The 24,081-nt window shown below is 44.4% G+C and overlaps 1 protein-coding gene across 1 annotated transcript in view; it reads left to right on the top strand.

Moving 5' to 3' along the window:
- The window catches only part of elmo3 (engulfment and cell motility 3), a 52,669-nt gene that overhangs the window by 8,569 nt on the left and 20,019 nt on the right, over window positions 1-24,081 (top strand). The window contains exons 2-14 of the mRNA XM_084334260.1: window positions 2,501-2,599; window positions 6,372-6,412; window positions 6,716-6,788; window positions 8,977-9,027; window positions 11,668-11,837; window positions 15,361-15,466; window positions 15,906-16,057; window positions 16,815-16,893; window positions 17,634-17,684; window positions 18,741-18,863; window positions 20,867-20,989; window positions 21,783-21,887; window positions 22,668-22,776. Of these exons, the coding sequence (XP_084190386.1) occupies window positions 2,522-2,599; window positions 6,372-6,412; window positions 6,716-6,788; window positions 8,977-9,027; window positions 11,668-11,837; window positions 15,361-15,466; window positions 15,906-16,057; window positions 16,815-16,893; window positions 17,634-17,684; window positions 18,741-18,863; window positions 20,867-20,989; window positions 21,783-21,887; window positions 22,668-22,776 (1,261 nt within the window). The 5' untranslated portion in view covers window positions 2,501-2,521. The remainder of the gene's footprint in view (window positions 1-2,500; window positions 2,600-6,371; window positions 6,413-6,715; window positions 6,789-8,976; window positions 9,028-11,667; window positions 11,838-15,360; window positions 15,467-15,905; window positions 16,058-16,814; window positions 16,894-17,633; window positions 17,685-18,740; window positions 18,864-20,866; window positions 20,990-21,782; window positions 21,888-22,667; window positions 22,777-24,081) is intronic.

The following is a 24,081-nucleotide window of genomic DNA, read 5'->3' on the forward strand; positions in this document are numbered from 1 at the left end:
TCGTTACATTTTGTTTCACTAAGTTAGGAAAGTAATGTTTTAAGTCAAGCCTGATGTTGCCTTGCACAAAAGAATGATCCCAGTCTCTTCCACACAGTGAGACATACAGTTTATTAATTGAACAATGGGTATCTGATCGGTACTCGGTATCGGCCCAGGGATCGGTATTGGTATCGGGACTGAAAAAGTCGGATCGGTGCAACCCCGCGTGTGAAGGTACAGTGTGTGTGTGTGAGTGTGTGAAGGTACAGTGTGTGCGTGTGAAGGTACAGTGTGTGCGTGTGAAGGTACAGTGTGTGCGTGTGAAGGTACAGTGTGTGCGTGTGAAGGTACAGTGTGTGTGTTCATGCCAATTAACTTGGCAGTAGCCGTTAGGCTCCACAACCGTGGGCAAGGACTGACTTGGCCAATGGCTGGAGAACTAACGGATGTAGAACTAACGGATGGAGAACTAACGGATGGAGAACTTTAGAACTCTTAACTGCTGAACCCTGCACAGGCTCTGCTGCACCTTGCACAAGGACTCCCACATCACTTATTAATTTACTAGCACCGTGGATCTTATTTGTATACGCACATTTATATGTATTGATAATCTGATAATCTAAGATCTAAGATTCAGACTAGAGTATGGAGTATTGCACATTGCACAGAGTAGACTTAGGTTAGCTATATATATATTTGCACATGGGGTTGACTTAGGATGGAATCTGTATTATACCAGGGGGGGCTGCACATACACACATTATGTTATTATTATTGATAGAGTATACAGTCTCACCTGTCCAGCAGATCAGACCCTTTATTTTTATTTCATATTTTATCTATTTAATCTTTTATTATCTACCTCACCTTCATTTTTATTCTTATATATATATTTTGTATTATCTTTTCCCCCCCTCCTTTTTCCGATTTTCTCCCATCCCACTGTTAGTCGTTATGCCAATTCCCAACCCCCTTCCTGGTTGTTGCGCACCCCCCCCCCCCCTACTGTTGGTCCGGGAGGCCGGAGACTATCACATGCTTTCCTCCGACACATGTGCAGCCAGCCAGCAGCCAGCCTGGCAGCGCAGACTCTCACTGGGAGAGTGTAATGTGTGGAAGGTCACACTACCTCCCTCCAGATCCTTCCCTCGCTGTGCAGGCGCCCCGACCGAACTGTAGGAGTCGCTGTTTACAACAACCAGGACCCACCCACCAGCTTTCCCACCCCTAACACTGCCAATTTCTGAAGCCAAAGAAACTTCTGTGATTCATTTAGCAATATAGGGTTGATGCTATAAACTAGTGAAGTTTATATGTTAATATGTCTATAATGTTAAGTTTATATGTTATAAACTAGGCAAACCTAAAATAGGAAGGAATGTCTAGACTCCACTCTTTTGTGTGTGTTTACTTATTTATCTTAATTTCTTTATTCATTTCGCAGTCTTAACGTGTATTCATCTCATTGATTCCAGTCAATGTATCTCTATTGTATTATGCTCTCCAAGGGGTTCGCTGCCATTATAGCACAGCAGAAACATACAGGTCCACACAGGCGCGTCTCTACAATTCGTAGCCGCATTTCTGCAGACCCCTCTCTGATTGGTTGAGGCCATTTCTGCAGACCCCTCTCTGATTGGCCGAGCGCGCGCATGCGCATGAGCCGCGACAAGCTCCTCTAGCCAGGAGTCGAAACTCCGTTAAGCTCCAGAGAGAGAGGCTGAAAACCCACAGTTGTTGCCCGACGGATGGGAGCCGAATCCCGGATCCGAGTTTTCTGATGAATAGCCCCAAAACATGGAGGTCACGAACGCAATTTATACGCATGGAAGTATTGATTACGCCATAACGAATCATTAAAAAAATATACCGTTAACTGGAATATGTTGTGTGTGCCTTTACACATATGTTGGATAGGATTATGTAATTGGTTTGTCATTAAAAACCAATAATAATCGCTCGCCGGCTTCGCTGACCAGAGCTCTCTCAGAATCAAAGTTTTAAGTGCAGCCTGGAACATACATGTTTCGGAAACCAATGTGTAACTAGACAGTTACAATATAACATTTATATTAATTAACCCAGTTAATGCCTTAAGAGAAAGAGTCTGGTGGTCAATTGTTGCTACGGAAATGTTGTGTCTTACTAATAATAACTAATTCCTTGGTCAATAGAAGTCTGTGATACTTTCTGAATATGATTTGGGAACATCAAATGGGCAGGCCGCGAAATAACAACGTTACAATGTACAGTTTCTGACAGCTGGCTGTGTTGTGAAATGTGCATAACGTTATGAATAAACCGCGAAGTCACGCGAAATAACGTTATACGCGAATCTGGTAGTACATTTCCAATCAGAGAGGGGCTTCGCTCAACCAATCAGAGAGGGGTCTGCAGAAATGGAGCTCAACCAATCAGAGAGGGGTCTGCAGAAATGCGGCTACAAATTGTAGAGACGCCACACAGGCACCCTCCCCCCATTCATCTCCCTTGTCCTGCATCTTGTCTCCCTCAGGGTGTGTCTACAGATTCCAGGATGCCACAACAGAAGGACATAGTGAAGATAGCCATACAGATGCCAGGGGCTTACCCTCAGCTCATACAACTGGACCAGGTAAAACACATACAGGGGCTTACTACCCTCAGCCCATACAACTGGACCAGGTAAGACACATACAGGGGCTTACTACCCTCAGCTCATACAACTGGACCAGGTAAGACACATACAGGGGCTTACTACCCTCAGCTCATACAACTGGACCAGGTAAGACACATACAGGGGCTTACTACCCTCAGCTCATACAATAGTAGTAGCCTATGCCTGTGGCAATGGCTAATGGGGATCCGAATAAACTAAACTAAACTAGACCAGGTAAGACACATACACATGCATAGGGATGGGCACACAGGTAATCAAGTACTCCAGTCCTTGTTTTATTACCGCCTACTGTACTGGACTAGTGAAATACTAACCGAAATTCACATTTTGCTTTTGTTTTCTCCAAGACTGAACAGGACTTTTAGTGTCTGAATGTTCAGAACACCTTCAATTTGTAAGTGACTTCCTACAAATTGATTTCTATGGTAAAGGGGAAAAAACGATGGATATTCGGCCAAAATGTGTCTCACTGGGGTGGATGTAACCTGTGCTCTAGTCTGCCGAGGGGGCAGTGAGCCTGACAGTGCTGTGCCTTGTGTAGCTCAACGTGATGGCGTGTGGTAGGCCTGTGTGTGGTAGGCCTGTGTGTGGTAGGTCTGTGTGTGGTAGGCCTGTGTGTGGTAGGCCTGTGTGTGGTAGGCCTGTGGTAGGCCTGTGTGTGGTAGGTCTGTGTGTGGTAGGCCTGTGTGTGGTAGGCCTGTGTGTGGTAGGCCTGTGTGTGGTAGGCCTGTGTGTGGTAGGCCTGTGGTAGGTCTGTGTGTGGTAGGTCTGTGTGTGGTAGGCCTGTGGTAGGTCTGTGTGTGGTAGGTCTGTGTGTGGTAGGTCTGTGTCTGTGTGTGGTAGGTCTGTGTGTGGTAGGCCTGTGTGTGGGGTAGGCGTGTGGTAGGCCTAATGCAATATGCAAGTTTAACCCACATGAGAATTCGGAGTTAATGAGTTGTGGAACTGGTTTCCTGTGTATGTGATTCATGTCAAGAAGATATGAAGTGCAGTGTTAATACTTTAAGCCACTTATGAGCAATTGAGAACACCTGGGTGATACTCACATGAGCCAGTGATCAGCCAATCAGCAATACCAACTGAGTCACGTGACTAAGTTGCCCCGGACCTGCACGAGCTGCTGTGCTAAAAGAATACGATGGGGCTCTATGGAGAAACCATGGCACTCCCCTGACTAAAAGTTGTTTCAAATTGAAACGGCTGGATGTCATTTTGCCAAATCACCATGGCCTGCTGTGAGTGTGAGTCTTTCACCTTTTACATATCTAGGATTACGTTCCTTTCTGCTTTGGAGATGCGTGCGCACACTGAGTCTGACGTATACATAAAGCAACCTGAAAACCTTTGTCATCATCAGCCCTTGTATGAAGCCAGGTTTCCCGTCCACGTCAGGCCACAACAACAGGGCAGACTACAATATATTTGCATTTGTTAGCCATGCTAGCGATCTAAACAACCAATCTATGCCAAAGCTAGATTATGTAAAAGGTGAAAGACTCACACTCCAGTCATGCTGATTTGGCTAAATTACATCCAGACGTTTTCATTCCTGACTAAACAAACATTAGTCAGGGAGGTGCCATGGTTTCTCAATAGAGCTGCATTACACTTTTAGTCAGGGAGGTGCCATGGTTTCTCAATAGAGCTGCATTACACTTTTAGTCAGGGAGGTGCCATGGTTTCTCAATAGAGCTGCATTAAATTTTGTCAGGGAGGTGCCATGGTTTCTCCATAGAGCTCCATTACACTTTTAGTCAGGGAGGTGCCATGGTTTCTCCATAGAGCTCCATTACACTTTTAGTCAGGGAGGTGCCATGGTTTCTCCATAGAGCTCCATTACACTTTTAGTCAGGGGAGTGTCATGGTTTCTCCATAGAGCCCCGTTGTACTTTTCGAGTGCAGCAGCTCACGCAGGTAGGGGGCAACTCAGTCACGTGATTCAGCGGGGTACTGCTTATTGGCTCGAACATGGTATGTTTATAAACAAAAAACCTGTCTATGGGAAGGCAGGTGATGAAGATGCATTTGTTACTGAGAATGGTCCATCTGGGAATGCAGAATGAAGGCCTGACACTAGAGCCCTGCTGCACATCTGAATCCCACTGCATGTAGCCATAACCAACATGTTGTGAACTGGTAGCCAAGCTGAAGATCCAAATGTCTGTAATAACAGAGTAGCTATTAGAAGGTAAAAGCTGCTTGTCGAAGATAATAATAATGATAATAATGACTTGGATTTATATAGCGCTCTTCACTGACCCAGAGCGCTTCACAGAGTCCATTATTCGTTCATACACAGTCATACCGGTGGTGGTAAGCTACAATTGCAGCCAGAGCTGCCCTGAGGCAGACTCACGGAAGCGTGGCGAATAATCAACGCCTACGGCCCCCACCAACATTCATTCACATGCATACACATTCATACGAGGCAAGTAGGTTAAGTGTCTTGCCCAAGGACACAACGGCAGTGGGATGGACATGGGCTTGAGCGGGATTCGAACCACCAACCCTTGGATCATTGGACAACCCGCTCTACCCCTGAGCCACGCCGCCCCACAAGATGATTAAACCAGGCTCTTAATTGACAACAGGGAAGCTGATCTGAATGCTCCTGTCAACCCCTCTCGTCCCCTGAACCACCGGGCTTCTGCTGTAAAACCAGCCCCAATATAGCTACTTCTGATTAATAAAAGCCTGCTTTGAAGAGTAGCCAATGTAATCATTCTCTATTTGATATTATTCTAATAATGCCAAAGACTGTAGTAGCATAGGGAAAACCCATCACAACACATAGCATGAGATGGAACGGTAGAGAGAAACAAGCAGCAACACCAGAATGACGGCAACAGGGAGACGGAGCAGGACAAGGTCTATAAAGACCAGCAGACATGTGTGATTGGTTCCTGTGAAGGCGTGAGTGAAGGTGTGTCTGTGCTTAGGCTAAACTGATTGGATAATTAGATGATATGCAATGACAAAGACCAATGAGTTGAAGTCTTCTCCAGTGTTTAGACTGATTGGATAGTGAAGTATGATGCAAGGTAGTCCTCCTGATTTTAACTTTTGCTCCATCTGTTGCAACATTAACCTATTGAACATTCTACCAGGAGCCATTAGGGACTGCTGATTCCAATAGCAGAACTCTGTTTAGACACATGGCTCTGCCCCAGGATCATTCCTATTGGCCCAGCAGAGTTAAACAACTACTCCTCATTGCCCCGGCGGAACTCAACCAAAAAACGGATTGGTTGACCTCCTTAGCAACCACTAATAACAGGCCAGCTATTGGGTCTACCACAGAATCCCAAGACATTTGATTGGTTGACCACTGGGTTGACCACTAATAGCAGGATAGCTAAGACTCCAACAAGGAAGTAGTCTGGCTTTTATTTATGCATGAAGACGGATCTGCCTGTTGAGGGCACATTGTTCAGTGGCAAACTAAACTAAAGTGTGGGGGGAATCCTCAGATTTCTGTTCTTCAGAAAAAAATCTTAAGTGTTTGCAGCCAAGGAGAAAGCTGTGGTAGTATAACCCTATGAAAACATAGTATTACACAAGTGTGTACTATACAACAAGAGGAAATACTTTGATAGTAGCTTGTTCCTTGTTATTATGACTTGTATTCAGACAACAGGTGTGCGGTTTTAGGTTTTGTGTGCATGTTTGTGTGTGTGTGTGTGTGTGTGTGTGTGGCTAACCATCTTATGTTGATGTGTCTCTACAGAAAAAGCCTCTCTCTGCAGTTATAAAGGAGGTCTGTGATGGGTAAGTTAATTAAGTGTGTCTGTGTGTGTGTGTGTGTGTGTGTGTGTTTCTATTTGTCTGTCTCTGTCAGTCTATGCAGTTATTCAAGTCCCTGTTGACAAATGTGTCATTGTGCGTTTTGTGCGTCAGTTAGCTGGTATAATTGGGCTACATTCTTGATACCAACCTGTGTGTGTGTTTTTGTCTTTGGACACATGTACAATATGTTCATACTGTTTTAGATGTCTTTGTTTGTATACTGTAACTTGTGTGTGTGTGTGTGTGTGTGTGTGTGTGTATGTGTGTATGTATATATATATACAGGTGGAACCTCCCAGGTCCTGATAACTATGCTATGCAGTATGCTGATGGAGTCCAGACATACATTACTGAGTCGGTGAGTTGAACCTCTGCTCGAGTCTTCAAAGCCCCTCTGCCTGCATGACTGAATGGATGAGTCGGATCACTCTGTGTTTAAACCTCAAACAGACAGCAAGCAGCTGTTTCAGTGAGCTAAATCTCCACTAGTCCTCTATATGACTGAATCAGCGAGTCGGGTCAAACCTGAAACAGGGCTGATACTGTCAAGCAAAATATCTGTTCAAGTGTTTGACTCCATGGCCTTTACAAGGACACACTTGTGTCATAGATGTGACGCCTTCTCGCATTGATTGAAGTTACACAACATGCGCTAGGCCAAATCTATCACCAAATAGCCAATAGCAAACACACGGTTAGCATTCACTTTGAAACAGTTGGTATTCGCTTTGCTATGATGTTACTGTGATAATAAGCCATTATTTCAAATGACTTTTGAGCTACTAAAAGTGAACAGGACTCGCGGTGCTGTCTTACAGTTGTACTAACAATACTGTGATAAGCCATTCTTTCAGTGAGCGTCATGGTGCAAACTGACGTTGATGTCAACCTAATGCTTGACGTTGATGTCAACCTAATGCTTGACGTTGATGTCAACCTAAAGCTTGACGTTGATGTCAACCTAAAGCTTGACGTTGATGTCAACCTAATGCTTGACGTTGATGTCAACCTAAAGCTTGACGTTGATGTCAACCTAAAGCTTGACGTTGATGTCAACCTAAAGCTTGACGTTGATGTCAACCTAAAGCTTGACGTTGATGTCAACCTAATGCTTGACGTTGATGTCAATCTAATGCTTGACGTTGATGTCAACCTAATGCTTGACGTTGATGTCAACCTAATGCTTGACGTTGATGTCAACCTAATGCTTGACGTTGATGTCAACCTAAAGCTTGACGTTGATGTCAACCTAATGCTTGACGTTGATGTCAACCTAATGCAGAAGGAGAGTGGGGATACAACAGGAAATGCGTAACCTCACCCTCTATTGCGTCCTTAAAGCAGAGGCTTAAAGCAGCTGTTACTAAACGAGGCTGCCTGGTGCCAGGGTCACCCCAGAGACCCCTCCCTGGACCCTGTTGGGGTTACTTAGGCTAAAGCTATAGAAGTCATTATAATGTCAGGAATTGACATTACGTCTGTGACACATGGGATATGACTTGAGAGGAGCCTGCTGTGTTGTGGGGAGATGTTGCACCGTGAGCCTGCTGTGCTGTGGGGGAGATGTTGCACCGTGAGCCTGCTGTGTTGTGGGGAGATGTTGCACCGTGAGCCTGCTGTGTTGTGGGGAGATGTTGCACCGTGAGCCTGCTGTGTTGTGGGGAGATGTTGCACCGTGAGCCTGCTGTGTTGTGGGGAGATGTTGCACCGTGAGCCTGCTGTGTTGTGGGGGAGATGTTGCACCGTGAGCCTGCTGTGTTGTGGGGGAGATGTTGCACCGTGAGCCTGCTGTGTTGTGGGGGAGATGTTGCACCGTGAGCCTGCTGTGTTGTGGGGGAGATGTTGCACAGTATGTTTGTTGTAACACAGCAGGTCCAACTGGGCGATGATATTGTCTTCTGCTTCGTCTTCACTCCAAACCGTGGACCTAGACCAAGTTCTCTCTCTCTCTCTCTCACTCACTCTCTTTCTCTCTCCTCATCCTCTCTCTTTCTCTCTCTCTCTCTCACTCTCTCTCCCTCTCTTTCTCTCACTCTCTCTTTCACTCTCTCTCCCCCACTCTCTCACCTACATGGTAATTATATATCTAGGCACTGTGTGAAAGCAGCAGTCAGACCTGGCTCTTTTAGAGTTTGTTGGTGTCTATATTTACATTGTCTCAATGTGGCTTTCCCTGTGTGTGTTTCTGTTCACTGCTGTGTGTGTGTGTGTGTGTGTGTGTGTGTGTGTGTGTGTGTGTGTGTGTGTGTGTGTGTGTGTGTGTGTGTGTGTGTGTGTGTGTGTGTGTGTGTGTGTGTGTGTGTGTGTGTGTGTGTGTGTGTGTGTGTGTGTGTGTGTGTGTGTGTGTGTGTGTGTGTGTGTGTGTGTGTGTGTGTGTGTGTGTGTGTGTGTGTGTGTGTGTGTGTGTGTGCGCGTATATAGGCATGTGTTATTTATAGCGGTATGTGTGTGTATTGTTTCTACCCTGTTATTTGTCTGTGGATATGCATGTGTGTGTATGTTTATTGTATTTAAATTGTTTCTTCCATGTGTGTTGTGTGTTTTAGAATCGTCTGGATATAAAACACGGCTGTATTCTACGTCTGACCAAGGCACCGGTGAGTCTGCATTAGGGCTGGGCGATATGACCAAAAACGTTATCGTGATAAAATTATAAAATTATTTTCATATAATTCGATATCGATAATTATCGTCGATATAATGTCTGTCAAGTTTAATTAACTTCTAATATGCTGCTGCGAATGTCTCAAGTCGAGTTGATGTCGTCATCAGTCCTCGCACGTTAGCAGTTAGCCGACAAGCGGAGTATCTCATGACAATAAATATGACACTAAAATACTCTCTTCCGCCACAATATATTGAAACGACGTCCACTCCCACACTACTATAAACGTGGCCTCAGAATTCAAAACACACACATATATAAAACAGTGCCGTGCAAGCTAGTTAACCTAGCCAGCCTGTTGCTTCTACGCGGTGTATTCCATGACAATGTGCTAAATATCACACTAAAATACTCTCTTCCGCCACAATATATTGAAACGACTTCCACTGTATACCCCCACTACTATAAACGTGGCCTCAGAATTCACCACACACACATACTCGGCACGTAAATATATAAAACAACGCCGTGCAAGCTAATTAGCCTAGCAAGCCTTGTTGTTGAGTGAGTCCTACCGCTCTGGGTCTCCTTCCGGGTCGCCCGCCTCCGTCGCTCTCGGCCATCTCCTTCACTGATTGGTTGTTAGCTGTTGTGCGTAGCACGTCATCACGTAAGGTTGGTTGTTGTTAGTGAATGTGCTGAGCCGAGGCTGAACGGAGCCAAGCTTGGAAAATCGATATATCGAAACTTTGCGACCACGTTTCATGTTTATTTCGAGGAAATAATTTATCGCGATAGTTATCGTTATCGTTTAATCGCCCAGCCCTAGTCTGCATGCAGTAGCACTTGCTCTGCTTTCCCTCACATACTCCTTTACTTTGTCAGTAAGTCACTCACTCACTCACTCACTCACTCACTCACTCAATCACTTAATCACTCACTCACTCAATCACTTAATCACTCACTCACTTAATCGTTCACTCACCCACTCACTCACTCGCACATTCACTCACTCACTCACTCACTCACTCACTCACTCACTCACTCACTCACCCACTCACTCAATTATTTAATCGTTCACTCACTCACTCACTCAATCACTTAATCATTCACTCACTCACTTACTCGTTCCCTTACTCGCACATTCACTCACTCACTCACTCACTCACTCACTCACTCACCCACTCACTCAATTATTTAATCGTTCACTCACTCACTCAATCACTTAATCATTCACTCACTCACTTACTCGTTCCCTTACTCGCACATTCACTCACTCACTCACTCACTCACTCACTCACTCACTCACTCACTCACTCAATTATTTAATCGTTCACTCACTCACTCACTCAATCACTTAATCATTCACTCACTCACTTACTCGTTCCCTTACTCGCACATTCACTCACTCACTCACTCACTCACTTAATCATTCACTCACTCACTTACTTGTTCACTCACTCACTCTCTCTCTCTCTCTCTCTCTCTCTCTCTCACTCACTCACTCACTCACTCACTCACTCACTCACTCACTCACTCACTCACTCACTCACTCACTCACTCACCCACCCACTAACTCAATCACTTAATCGTTCACTCACTCACTCACTCACTCACTCACTCACTCACTCACTCACTCACTCACTCACTCACTCACTCACTCACTCACCCACTCACTCACTTAATCATTCACTCACTCAATTACTTGTTCACTCACTCACTCACTCACTCACTCACTCACTCACTCACTCACTCACTCACTCACTCACTCACTCACTCACTCACCCACTAACTCAATCACTTAATCGTTCATTCACTCGCTTACTCGTTCCCTTACTCACACATGCACTCACTCACTCACTCACTCACTCACTCACTCACTCACTCACTCACTCACTCACTCACTCACTCACTCACTCACTCACTCACTCACTCACTCACTCACTCACTTAATCATTCACTCACTCACTCGTTCCTTTAGAATAGAATAGAATAGAAATACTTTTATTATCCAGAGGGAAATTTGACACTGCAAATTGCTCAACATTAAACATTTAGACAGAACAGGTCACGAATAAGAATAACAAAACAAATCAAATTGCCTAAGATAAGAGTAGAATAAAATAGAATAAAAATGGAATAAAATATACAGTAAATAAATACAGTAAAAATATACTGAGGTCTACAGTAGGTGTAGTATTGCACAGTGATGCAATAGAAGATGGTAACTGTCACGCTGTGCGCAGTGAGGCACAGTGATGCATTGTATAGTCTGATGGCTGCACATTCACTCACTCACTCACTCACTCACTCACTCACTCACTCACTCACTCACTCACTCACTCACTCACTCACTCACTCACTCATCCACCACTTGGACCGATCCCCCTGCAGTGCAGTGTTGGTTATCAGTTAGTTATCATTTGGTGAGTTATTCTGGACCCCTGGTCCTGTTCCCTACATATGATGTTGTCAAATCTTCTCACCCCCTGCTGGTCTTCATACTGGAAACACGCAGCCCCGGCTAGTTGGCCCCACAACTAATGCCAAGTCAATGGGGCCACACTCTAGTCTGTATATGCCCTGAAATAAAAACGTAAACCTATTTTGTGTGTGTGTGTGTGTGTTGTAGGGCCGCTGTGCAGAGGACCTGTATAAGGGCATCCAGAGCTCAGACTCAGGGGTGCGCTGTGATTCGCTGAAGCAGCTGGCCACCGTTTCCACTGACGTCACTTTCGCCCAGGAGTTCATCAGCCGAGACGGACACTCCCTGTTGGTCAAGATAGTAGAGGACGCTAACGAGTCAGTACCACACACACGTGTGCATGTCTGTATGTGTGTGTCTTTGGTAGGGCTGACCCACCCAGTTGACCAAGACCTTGTTGGTCGATGTAATCATTTCTATTTGTACTTCTTTTCAAGCTTGATTTGTTATTTCCTGAAGAAGCTCCACATCTCTGGTCAACTCAAAGGAGCTCTTCTATTAGTAGACTAAAGTAGACAGCCCCTAGTCTCTGGATCTATTGTGTGTGTGTATGTGTGTGTGTGTGTGTGTGTGTGTGTGTGTGTGTGTGTGTGTGTGTGTGTGTGTGTGTGTGTGTGTGTGTGTGTGTGTGTGTGTGTGTGTGTGTGTGTGTGTGTGTGTGTGTAGTTTGGCTATGCGTATGTGTGTACACTGTAAAGTATGAGAGTGTATCCAAATAATTTCCTAAGCACCTCCTCACACTAAGTACATACCTGAGGTTTTTCTACCAAGCTTCATTTTCCCAGAATAAGCACTTGTGTATGACAGCTGCACGCTCACAGCCTGTTTCTGTACTGAATACCTGACAAGTGTGTGTGTGTGTGTGTGTGTGTGTGTGTGTGTGTGTGTGTGTGTGTGTGTGTGTGTGTGTGTGTGTGTGTGCGTGTGTGAGATGTAGGGGTGTAATCTAAATACAGAATAAAAAGGTCCATTAGCTACAGTGTATCGGAATGATTCTCTTCTTTTTTTCTTCCTCAGGTCTCTAGTTTGTGTATCTGTATCTGGCAGGAGGGTTGTAACGCTCATTTTCACTATTTACAACTTTGAAATGAAAACGTTGTGTTTTACTGAGCCGGACCAAGCTGCGTAGTATATACACTATATGATCTATAATTAGAGCTCTGCAGTTTGAATGCATTTAACGCGTAACTAATCGAATATAGAATCTTAAAATGTGTGTATTGTTACACCCCAAATAGATACATACTGTGTAGATAGATGGATAGATAGATAGTGTATGAGATAGATAGATAGTGTATGAGTGAGTGTGAGAGAGAGAGGAGGAGAAAAATAAAAGAAGAGAGATAAAAAAAAGAGGAACAGAAAGAAAGAGAGAGAATAAGGAAGGAGAATAGAGTGGGAATGCAGTGTGGGAGTGTGAGACGGAGGACAGTGTGGTGGTTAGTTCCCATGGCTGCATGCAGTGGAATGCAGAGTTGCTTTGACAGACAGCGCTGGTGCTGAGATTTGAGGTGACTGCTGCACGTGTACCAACACATCCCACTGCCAGCCCCCCCCAGCACCCTCCTACGCAGGAATACTGCCATTACAGGAAGAAAAGAGAAGAGATGTTTTTATTCTTGTCCTCCTTGTGTGAGCAAAGCCAAATTTCATTTCAAACCTTTATTTATACTCGTGAAAGCACTGAGCTTTCCCTCATTTACAGTGATGACGAGTTAACAAAGAACACAAATATCATAACAGTTATTAATTACAATGAATTACAATTACTACAATGATGGATTAAAAACAATTACATGATTCAGTACATAGGTCAAGTGCAATGCCTTTTAAACTCCATGAATGACGGGAATGCTCCGAGCTTTAGAGTCTGTTGTAGGGTATTCCATGTGTATGGAGCATCGTAGGAGAAGGCAGACTTTCCAAGCTCAGACCGAACTCGAGGCACTCTAAGCACAAGCCGATCATTCGAACAAGTTTGGTAGGTGAATGCCTCGAATGTATGACGTAATGAACCTCATTCTCATTCTGAGAACCCCAGAACTTGTCTAGTCATCATTATAAAACAGACCTTTTTTCTTTTTGTATTCCCTTCCTGCTGTTTGCGCTGCCCTACTGTCAGTCTGGGGAGGGTGTAGACTACCCTACTGTCAGTCTGGGGAGGGTGTAGACTACCCTACTGTCTGTCTGGGGAGGGTGTAGACTACCCTACTGTCAGTCTGGGGAGGGTGTAGACTACCCTACTGTCAGTCTGGGGAGGGTGTAGTGTAGACTACCCTATTTTCGGTCTGGGGAGGGTGTAGACTACCCTACTGTTGGTCTGGGGAGGGTGTAGACTACCCTACTGTCTGTCTGGGGAGGGTGTAGACTACCCTACTGTTGGTCTGGGGAGGGTGACGACTACCCTACTGTTGGTCTGGGGAGGGTGTAGACTACCCTACTTTCGGTCTGGGGAGGGTGTAGACTACCCTACTGTTGGTCTGGGGAGGGTGTAGACTACCCTACAGTTGGTCTGGGGAGGGTGTAGACTACCCTACTGTTGGTCTGGGGAAGGTATAGACTACCCTACTGCTGGTCTGGGGAGGGTGTAGACTACCCTACTGTCGGTCTGGGGAGGGTGTAGACTACCCTACTGCTGGTCTGGGGAGGGTGTAGACTACCCTACTGTCGGTCTGGGGAGGGTGTAGACTACCCTACTAATGGTCTGGGGAGGGTGTAGGCTACCCTACTGTCGGTCTGGGGAGGGTGTAGACTACCCTACTGCTGGTCTGGGGAGGGTGTAGACTACCCTACTGTCGGTCTGGGGAGGGTGTAGACTACCCTACTGCTGGTCTGGGGAGGGTGTAGACTACCCTACTGTCAGTCTGGTACATGTGGTATATATACATACATGTGGAGTCGCCAGATCCCCTCCCTGCTGAACAGGCGCCCGACCGACCAGTAGGAGTCGCTGTTGCAACGACCAGGACTCATACCACACCGGCTTCCCACCCGCGAACACAGTGTTTGTAGGGATGACTGACCAAGCGTGAGGTACCGCTACCTGGGAATTTCCCCTGGGTCTCTCCTGCGGTGGCAGGCGAGTGCTTAGACCTCTACCCCACCCAGATGCTCCCAGATTGCTACAGATGCTGTATAAGGAAGGTGACACATTCCAAGCTTTGACAATGGGATGAAAAGGGAACAGTTCCTTGTCTCCTGAGTGGGCGGGACTTTTACACAGACGCTGTTGTCAACACTTTTGAGATTGCCGGACACGTCTCAAACAAACCTTGCACTGGATCTTCAGGACAGAGATATACAAATTCAGTGTGTTCATATTTGTAACACGCCCCAACTTTCAACATAAAGAAAGGGAAAAAAGCAGCCACATTCAGTCAAAACCTGTGCATGGAACCTATGCCCGCTCTGGGGGAGGGGGGGGGGGGCTGTGGGAGGGCACCAATGGCACTCCTCATGTTGAACTACATGATGCATTGCAGGAAGTGAGAATGAGGTGGTTCTATGGTTAGTCTCCCTTTTGAAAGGTCTCTGCTGCAGTGCCTGTTCAAATAACAAGGGCAACGCCCACTGTAAAATCAGGCCCACGTTATCTTACTGGCTCCCGTCAAACGCTTTTAGAATGAGCTGGTTAGATAGGTAGGGATTCTAAGACACTCCCTGTTCATTGACTAACACTACTACCAGTGTCAGTCATTTACTGTAACATTCAGGACAAAGTCGGAAACACTTACAAATACAAAGAATGTATGGGAATGAGTCCTGATGGCAAAGTTGGAGTTACAGTTAATATACAGTCACAGTACAGTTGTATAATGTGTGTGTGTGTGTCTCCATAAGGTCCTCTTCCGGTATGATCATGGCCCACACACTGACGGGCTTCATGGAGCTGATGTATCATGGGATAGTATCCTGGGAGAACCTCTCTGTTATCTTCATCAAGAAGGTATCTATCCGTCTGTCTGTCTGTCTATCTATCGCTGGTATCTGTCTGTGTCTGTCCACTACTGATTACAGAATTACTGTTTGCCCTCCCCATTATTTCTCTCTCTCTCTCTCTCTCTCTCTCTCTCTCTTCTCTTTTACCTCCCTCTCTCCATCTCCTTCTCTCAGTTTGCCAGTCTTCTCAATGCTATTATTGCAAGGCTAACCATTCAACAAGTGTCCCCACCCCCATAAAAGTGCTTTTACTGATTGAAAAGAGGTTTTACATATTGCCCCCCCCCCTCTCTCTCTCTCTCCAAACCCACCCACCCTCCCTCCCTCCTACTTCCCCCACTCTTGCTCTTCTCCCTCCCTCCCTCCCTCCCTCCCTCCCTCCCTCCCTCCCTCCCTCCCTCCCACCCTCCTTCTCTCTTTGCCCCTCCCCCCTCCTCTCTTCTCAGATTGCCAATTTTGTCAATGCCAAGGTAGCGGATGCATTGATCCAGCAGGTGTCCCTGGACATCCTGGAGAGCATGGTGCTGAGCAGCAGCAGCCTGTTCCTACAAGTCAAGCAGGAAGTCACTATGGAGAGGCTCATCAATCACCTACAGGTGTAAGTAGCCAAACCAAAAAAGGACTGGGGTTGTAACGACCAATCAAACCCCTGGATAGGGAGTGATGAACCAATGAGCGTCAGTTACCCCAAGGTGGTGTTGTTTTAAAAATATGACCGTCATGTATTAGATTGTTGCCAAGGTAACGTACAGCTAATGATGAAGGACACAGCTGGAAATACACAAAATATATGACTGTTTATTAAGTGTTTAATCTACCCAACAAACTGTTTCAACATTAGACATGTTTTCATGCTAGCTAAGATACAATATTGTTTACAAGCTTTACATCCTACCCTATCTGTATTGTAGCGACCCTGTTCTTATGGAGTTCAGCCTGTCACCCCACTGCATGTAGTCTTCATACGAGTCTGTTGGTTGGTGGAGCAGAAGGGGGGGGGGGGGGGGGGGGGGGCGGTTGTGTGTGACACCAGTGTAATGTCTCACTGATGGGTCTTGAGACATAATGGTACAAATGAACCAAAACAATGTCAACATATAAGCTGCAATACGTTTAGCGCATAGTTGAACTCAAAACACACCCACCAGTCTACACGCAACCCAGGTAGGACCAACACTACATGCAATTCCAGAGTTGGCAGAGATCAGGGTGATAGACACTAGACAGGCTGACCCAGCGAATCAGAACAGAATGAAAGCGTTAATATAATGAATCCCATATTCAGATTGGGTTAACGTTGGACGTTGTCGTTTTCTCACCCTCTCCTCTTCTCCTCCTCCTCTCCTCCTCCCCAGGACCAACCAGCAGATCCAGACTAAAGCCATGGCCCTTCTCATGGCCCTACTGCAGACTGCTGGGGATGCAGACAGACAGGTGTGTGTGTGTGTGTGTGTGTGTGTGTGTGTAGGTGTGTGTGTGTGTAGGTGTGTGTGTGTGCGCGTGCGTGCGTGCATGTACATGATTGTCTGTGTTTTGGTTGTGCGCTGGTTTGTTTTTGGTTTAATTGTCTTCTGTATCCTCTCATCCTTACTGTCAGAAAGCGAGAGGTCTACCTGTGTGTGTGTGTCTCTCTCTCTCTCTCTCTCTCTCTCTCTCTCTCTCTCTCTCTCTCTCTCTCTCTCTCTCTCTCACACACACCCCATTTGTTTCTTTCTCTGTCTGTTATCTCCAGTATGTGTTATGTCCAGTGCTCTATCTGTTGTGCTATACAGAGCTATCACACTCGCACATGATTGGATTTAGTTTACTTTCATATATAGCAGAACAGCTCAGCTCTCTCACTCAGAGTTGGTGAGAACATTAGACCACAACAAAACAATAGGCTCTTTGCTGGGAGATTTCTGTCCGAGCGAGTGGTGATGATGTCACAGATGGCAAAGTCCCATACTCTAACTCCACCATGTCCCGCCCACTGACCTGCTTACTGACAATATATAGTATATGCTGCCACCCTCTGGTAGAGCAGTGCCACTGCACCATCTATGATCTTACCTATAAAGCGTTATGAGCAAACTCTTTGTGTATTTGTTTGTTTATTTTTGTAAATATTTTTATTATTATTATTATTTTTATTATTTTTTAAATGTAATAAATAGTGTTTATATCTCTTCCAGGAGCTGTTTGCATTTCTGAATAAGAAGAATCTCCGTCAGTACATTCACAAGGTAAATCTTGTTAGTTACATTTATGGCAGTACATGTTTCCACATTCAAAACCCAGTGAACAGTAAACAACATCACCTCTATCAGGAATTATATTACTTATTATGTTCTTCCAAAGTTCTTCTCTACAAAGATCTGTTGTACTGTTGTACCATTTTGTGATGCGTCCCAGAACACCCGTAAATAATCTGTTATTTTTTTTATTTTTTTTATAAATAAGTATACATTCCCTCCCCTGTTAATTCTGTAGAACATCCTCTATAGTTTTGGTTCAGTAGGGATATGACAGGCCGTTGTACTAAAGTACATAACTTAGTATAAATTACAGTACAGAACATCATCCGTAGTCATTTGTTGTTTCCATACAGAACATCATCCATAGTTCATATTGGATGTGATGGCCGACTTCCTTAGTGTACTTCTGCCCTTTCCCTTGACACGCTGTACTGATATACTGATACAGTATATACAGTGTCATTAGATACTGTACACAATCTATTTATTTAAACTTTGATTTACCCAGAGAATAGCAGCACAATATATTGCTGCTGTCGGGTGAAAACCATCTATCTCCTTGTAAACCTTGTGATTTCCATGTTTTTACTTGAATTGAATGTTTTCATGGTTCTCGATGTTGTGATTACATTTCATGAATTTCATTTCCAAAGGACCTTGAAACCCATTCGAAATCCAATAAAGAACTTCATAAATACATTGAATGTCAATAAAAAATAATAGGTAGTTTTTCTTCATTCCTGAAAGGTTGACTCTTATGACCACTTATATGAGGTTTTCACTTGACAATAGTGACAGGCTTTTTATCTGCGAGGTACCGTATTCACTCTTGGGAGCTACTAGGTACTACCACACTATTTTACTGTTGGCCACTGAGCTGCGCTGCTGTAGCAGTTGGTGGATTATGTGCCTTGCTCAAGGGCACATAATCTAATCAGTGGTAGTTGTTGAAGGAGGGGGGAGCGGTCCGGGGGTTATAACCAGCAACCTTCCTGTCACTATCCCATTTGTCTAACATTTAGGCCACAACGCGTTTCTTCTCAGAATATCATCCATAGTTCTGCTTCCATTGGAGATGAGATGGCCCACTACCTCTACGTACTTCAGTCTGTCACCTTGAACCACCTGGAGGCTCGCATGAGAACACCACTAGACTCTTATAACCAGGTGAGACACCACTAGACTCTTATAACCAGGTGAGAACACCACTAGACTATTATAACCAGGTGAGAACACCACTAGACTCTTATAACCAGGTGAGAACACCACTAGACTATTATAACCAGGTGAGAACACCACTAGACTATTATAACCAGGTGAGACACCACTAGACTCTTATAACCAGGTGAGAACACCACTAGACTATTATAACCAGGTGAGAACACCACTAGACTATTATAACCAGGTGAGACACCACTAGACTCTTATAACCAGGTGAGAACACCACTAGACTATTATAACCAGGTGAGACACCACTAGACTATTATAACCAGGTGAGAACACCACTAGACTCTTATAACCAGGTGAGAACACCACTTATAACCAGGTGAGACACCACTAGACTATTATAACCAGGTGAGAACACCACTAGACTATTATAACCAGGTGAGACACCACTAGACTCTTATAACCAGGTGAGACACCACTAGACTCTTATAACCAGGTGAGACACCACTAGACTCTTATAACCAGGTGAGAACACCACTAGACTATTATAACCAGGTGAGACACCACTAGACTCTTATAACCAGGTGAGACACCACTAGACTCTTATAACCAGGTGAGAACACCACTTATAACCAGGTGAGACACCACTAGACTCTTATAACCAGGTGAGAACACCACTTATAACCAGGTGAGACACCACTAGACTCTTATAACCAGGTGAGACACCACTAGACTATTATAACCAGGTGAGAACACCACTAGACTCTTATAACCAGGTGAGACACCACTAGACTATTATAACCAGGTGAGACACCACTAGACTCTTATAACCAGGTGAGAACACCACTAGACTATTATAACCAGGTGAGACACCACTAGACTCTTATAACCAGGTGAGACACCACTAGACTATTATAACCAGGTGAGACACCACTAGACTATTATAACCAGGTGAGACACCACTAGACTCTTATAACCAGGTGAGAACACCACTAGACTATTATAACCAGGTGAGACACCACTAGACTCTTATAACCAGGTGAGACACCACTAGACTCTTATAACCAGGTGAGACACCACTAGACTATTATAACCAGGTGAGAACACCACTAGACTCTTATAACCAGGTGAGAACACCACTTATAACCAGGTGAGACACCACTAGACTCTTATAACCAGGTGAGACACCACTAGACTATTATAACCAGGTGAGACACCACTAGACTCTTATAACCAGGTGAGAACACCACTAGACTATTATAACCAGGTGAGACACCACTAGACTCTTATAACCAGGTGAGACACCACTAGACTCTTATAACCAGGTGAGACACCACTAGACTATTATAACCAGGTGAGAACACCACTAGACTCTTATAACCAGGTGAGAACACCACTTATAACCAGGTGAGACACCACTAGACTCTTATAACCAGGTGAGACACCACTAGACTATTATAACCAGGTGAGACACCACTAGACTATTATAACCAGGTGAGACACCACTAGACTATTATAACCAGGTGAGACACCACTAGACTATTATAACCAGGTGAGAACACCATTAGACTCTTATAACCAGGTGAGACACCACTAGACTCTTATAACCAGGTGAGACACCACTAGACTATTATAACCAGGTGAGAACACCACTTCTAACCAGGTGAGAACACCACTAGACTCTTATAACCAGGTGAGAACACCACTTCTAACCAGGTGAGAACACCACTAGACTCTTCTAACCAGGTGAGAACACCACTTCTAACCAGGTGAGAACACCACTAAAACAACCTAGGTAAAACAGCTAAGGATCACATAATGCGTAGAATAGATCATATCATTTTGTGTTGGACCAGCAATATAATTTATTTGATTTAGGTCAAAAAATATAAACTTCTAGAACTAGCTTTAGCAGGAGCCGTCTCATGTTCACAAATGTAAACTATAAGCTACTCTGAGATCATAGAAGTTCTGATATACCCCCCCCTCCCTCCCTCCACCAGGATCAGAGGGAGATCCTCCACGGTCTGCGGCAGGCGGCGTTTGAGTCTGAGAGCGAGAACAGTCTGAGCCACGAGCGACGGCGCTCACTCTGTGCCAAGGAGTTCAAGAAGCTAGGCTTCTCTGTGAGTCACTGTGTGTGTGTGAGGGGTGGGACAAGAAATTTACAGTATACTACGATATATCAGCGTACTTCCTCTTGCAACATGTTATCGATACACTGGCACCAAGTATTAATATACAAAAAATATAATCATAATAAAAATGTGTGTACAAATAAATATAATTTATTTTATTATTGTATTATTATAAAAAAAAGAAATTGCTTGACAATCAAATTATTGGAATGAGGTGAACAGATGAAATATATATTTATATTGCAGATGGTAACAAAGTTTTCCGTTGGGGACATAATTAATAGTTAATGATAATGATGATCAGGTTGTGGCAATATGCAATTTGTTGTACATTGTTTCATGTGCAATTGGCCAGTTTGTGATGCACACTAAATAATCTGATACGCTTTCCTGTCAATTCTGTGAAAAAAATACACAATTCTTGCTTTGTGCCTTTTCATGGGTATCTTTTCTTCTTCAGTTATCCAGATATCGTGTATGTATTGTAGATTACATGTCTTGCAATACATTGATTATTGCAGATTTTGTGTATCGTGATATTATCGTTATCAGGGGCCAAATTCGTCACAGTATCGTCCCATCCCTAGTGTGTGTGTGCTTGTGTGTTATTTCACTTATTTCACTTTTACATCTTTTGCCACGTATTGTTCATAACATGGCATCTTGAGAGGAAAACAGGAACTGATAAGAGCAGGAACTCCTTGAGGCTCTATAAGAGCAGATCTTTAAGTCCTATTTCGTGGCTCCATGTTAATGTTCTTCCTCTCTTTGCTGGTTGCAGAACAACAGTAACCCGGGACAGGACTTGGTGAGGACGCCTCCTGGACTGCTGGCCCTGGACACCATGGCCTACTTCGCCTTTCGCTATCCTGACGCTTACAGCAGGGTGAGCATACAGCGTTCACTATCAACCCTCACTCCATTAGAGGAAGGTAATACAATCAACCGTATTTACCAGAGCCGCGTGGCTGTTTATGGATTTCACAGTCTTCATTTTAGGATTCTCTGCGTCAGAATTACATTATCAATCATAGTCGGTCAAAAGTTCTGGCTCAAACGACCACTCAAATACAGTATGTGTAGAATCCACGAGGGAAGAGGCTGCGATTGTCCTGCGACTATAAAAGCATGTGTCCAGACATCAGACGTGTGTGATGAACCAGAATAAAGTGTGTGTTTTAACTGATAAAGAGAGTGGCTGCTTCATTCCTCATGGCTGTCGGTCCTAAGGCAGCAGCTCTCTCCGTGGCTCTTCCTATTCCCAACTGTTTTAATTTCACAAACATTTCTAAAAACTCTAGGTTTGATAACGTAATTTGAACAGGGAATCCTGAAATACAGGCCCCAGGAACTGGACATATCCTCCAAATATTGCTGTTTCCATTTTGGTAACAGACATTTATTATTTTACTTAAAACTATAGATATATTTAGTTTTCGTGGGTGTTGCCTTTTTTAATCCTGTTTAAATGACACTGATGATGATGATGATGATGATGATGGGTGGTGGTGGCAGTGAAAGGTGGTATTGGTGCATCTCTGCTCTGCTGTTGTGTCTTTGTCTGTCTTTGCTGGAGTGTTATAGATATGCTCAAGACATTTAAGGTATAGTGACATTTTCTGGGACATTTAGAATTTGAACAACTCTCTGTCCCCTCCTCCTCCAGTTTGTCTTGGAGAACAGCAGCAGGGAGGACAAACACGAGTGTCCGTTTGCCAGGAGCAGCATCCAGCTGACTCTCATCCTGTGTGAGATCCTTCGCATAGGGGAACCTCGTAAGTCCATCCTGTATGACTTATTCGTCCGGCAGCGTGGCTACATGAGTAGAGCTCCGGACTCATGATCAGAAGATCAAGGGTTCGAGCCCCGGTCAAGGCTGCTGTCGGAAAGTGGTGTTGTTGTCCAGAAGGGGGCACTCTGTCCTCTGGACTTGTCAGTAACAATGCCCCTGTTACGTGATAGGGACACCGTACAGCCGCGAGTGCCGTCCTTCGGATGAGACACTAAACCGAGGTCCTGACTGAATTTGGTCGTTAAAGAACCCAGGACGCCTATCGTAAAGAGTAGGGGGTTCCCCGATGTTCCTGGCCAAATTCCCAATCAGGTCTCTGACATCAAGGCCACCTAATCATCCCTCCCCCTTAATTGGCTGATATCAATCCCCGTCTCCTGAGCCGTTCAGCCATTGTGTAGTGTGATGTGTGTCTCGTGCCAGTGTATGGCAGCCATTGAGCCTGCATAGCCCAAGGTTGGGTGCTACCTAGGGCTGACCTTCAAATTTTTTTTGGAATTCGAAGCTTCGGGGCCGAGATAAAAAAAAAATTATAATATATATTTTTTTATGTTGTGGGACTTGTACAGCACTTTGTTCAACTTTGTCAGTGCTGTAAAGTTTAAACCTTTTTAAATCTTAGACAAACAAAACACTTTGCTTTCATGAAATATTGTAAGCCGTCATTTGAGGCTTTATAAAAGCAGCACAATGAACACAAATCTGTCAGTGCCGAGTCCGACCTCATCTTAAATAACAAACAGCATTGCTTGTTGTAGTTAACAAAGAGAGGCAGAGTTGATTTTACAAAAAAAAAAAAAAAATTAAATCATTTATTTTTTTATTTTTTTAATAATACAATTTATTTTCATATTCGAATCCCATGCCCATCGAACGAAGCTTCGAAGTATTTAAGACAGCCCAGTGGTGGTGAAGGAGGCAATTTCCACCCTACGTTGTAAAGTGCTTTGAGTCTGAGAAAAGCGCTATATAAATGTAATGAATTATTATTATTATTATTCATTTAAAAAACCATAGAGTCGGGGTGTCGTGGTGGCTCACCGTGATGGGACACATACCATATAATCGCAACGTCCTGGGTCCGAATCCGTCCTAGGACATTTGTTGCATGTCACCCCCCTTGTCTCCATCCCATATTTCCTGTCACTCACTGTCCTCCTATCCAATAAAGCAAAAATGCCCTAAAAATGATATCCCCCCCGAAAGAAAACCATAGAATCAAAGTTTAAAACGATATATACTACAGTTCTTCCAAATGTCAAAATGGTTGACGCTTAGCTCAAAATAT

This window comes from Notolepis coatsorum (assembly GCF_963971535.1).
Source record: "Notolepis coatsorum genome assembly, chromosome: 18".
Lineage (NCBI taxonomy): Eukaryota > Metazoa > Chordata > Actinopteri > Aulopiformes > Paralepididae > Notolepis > Notolepis coatsorum.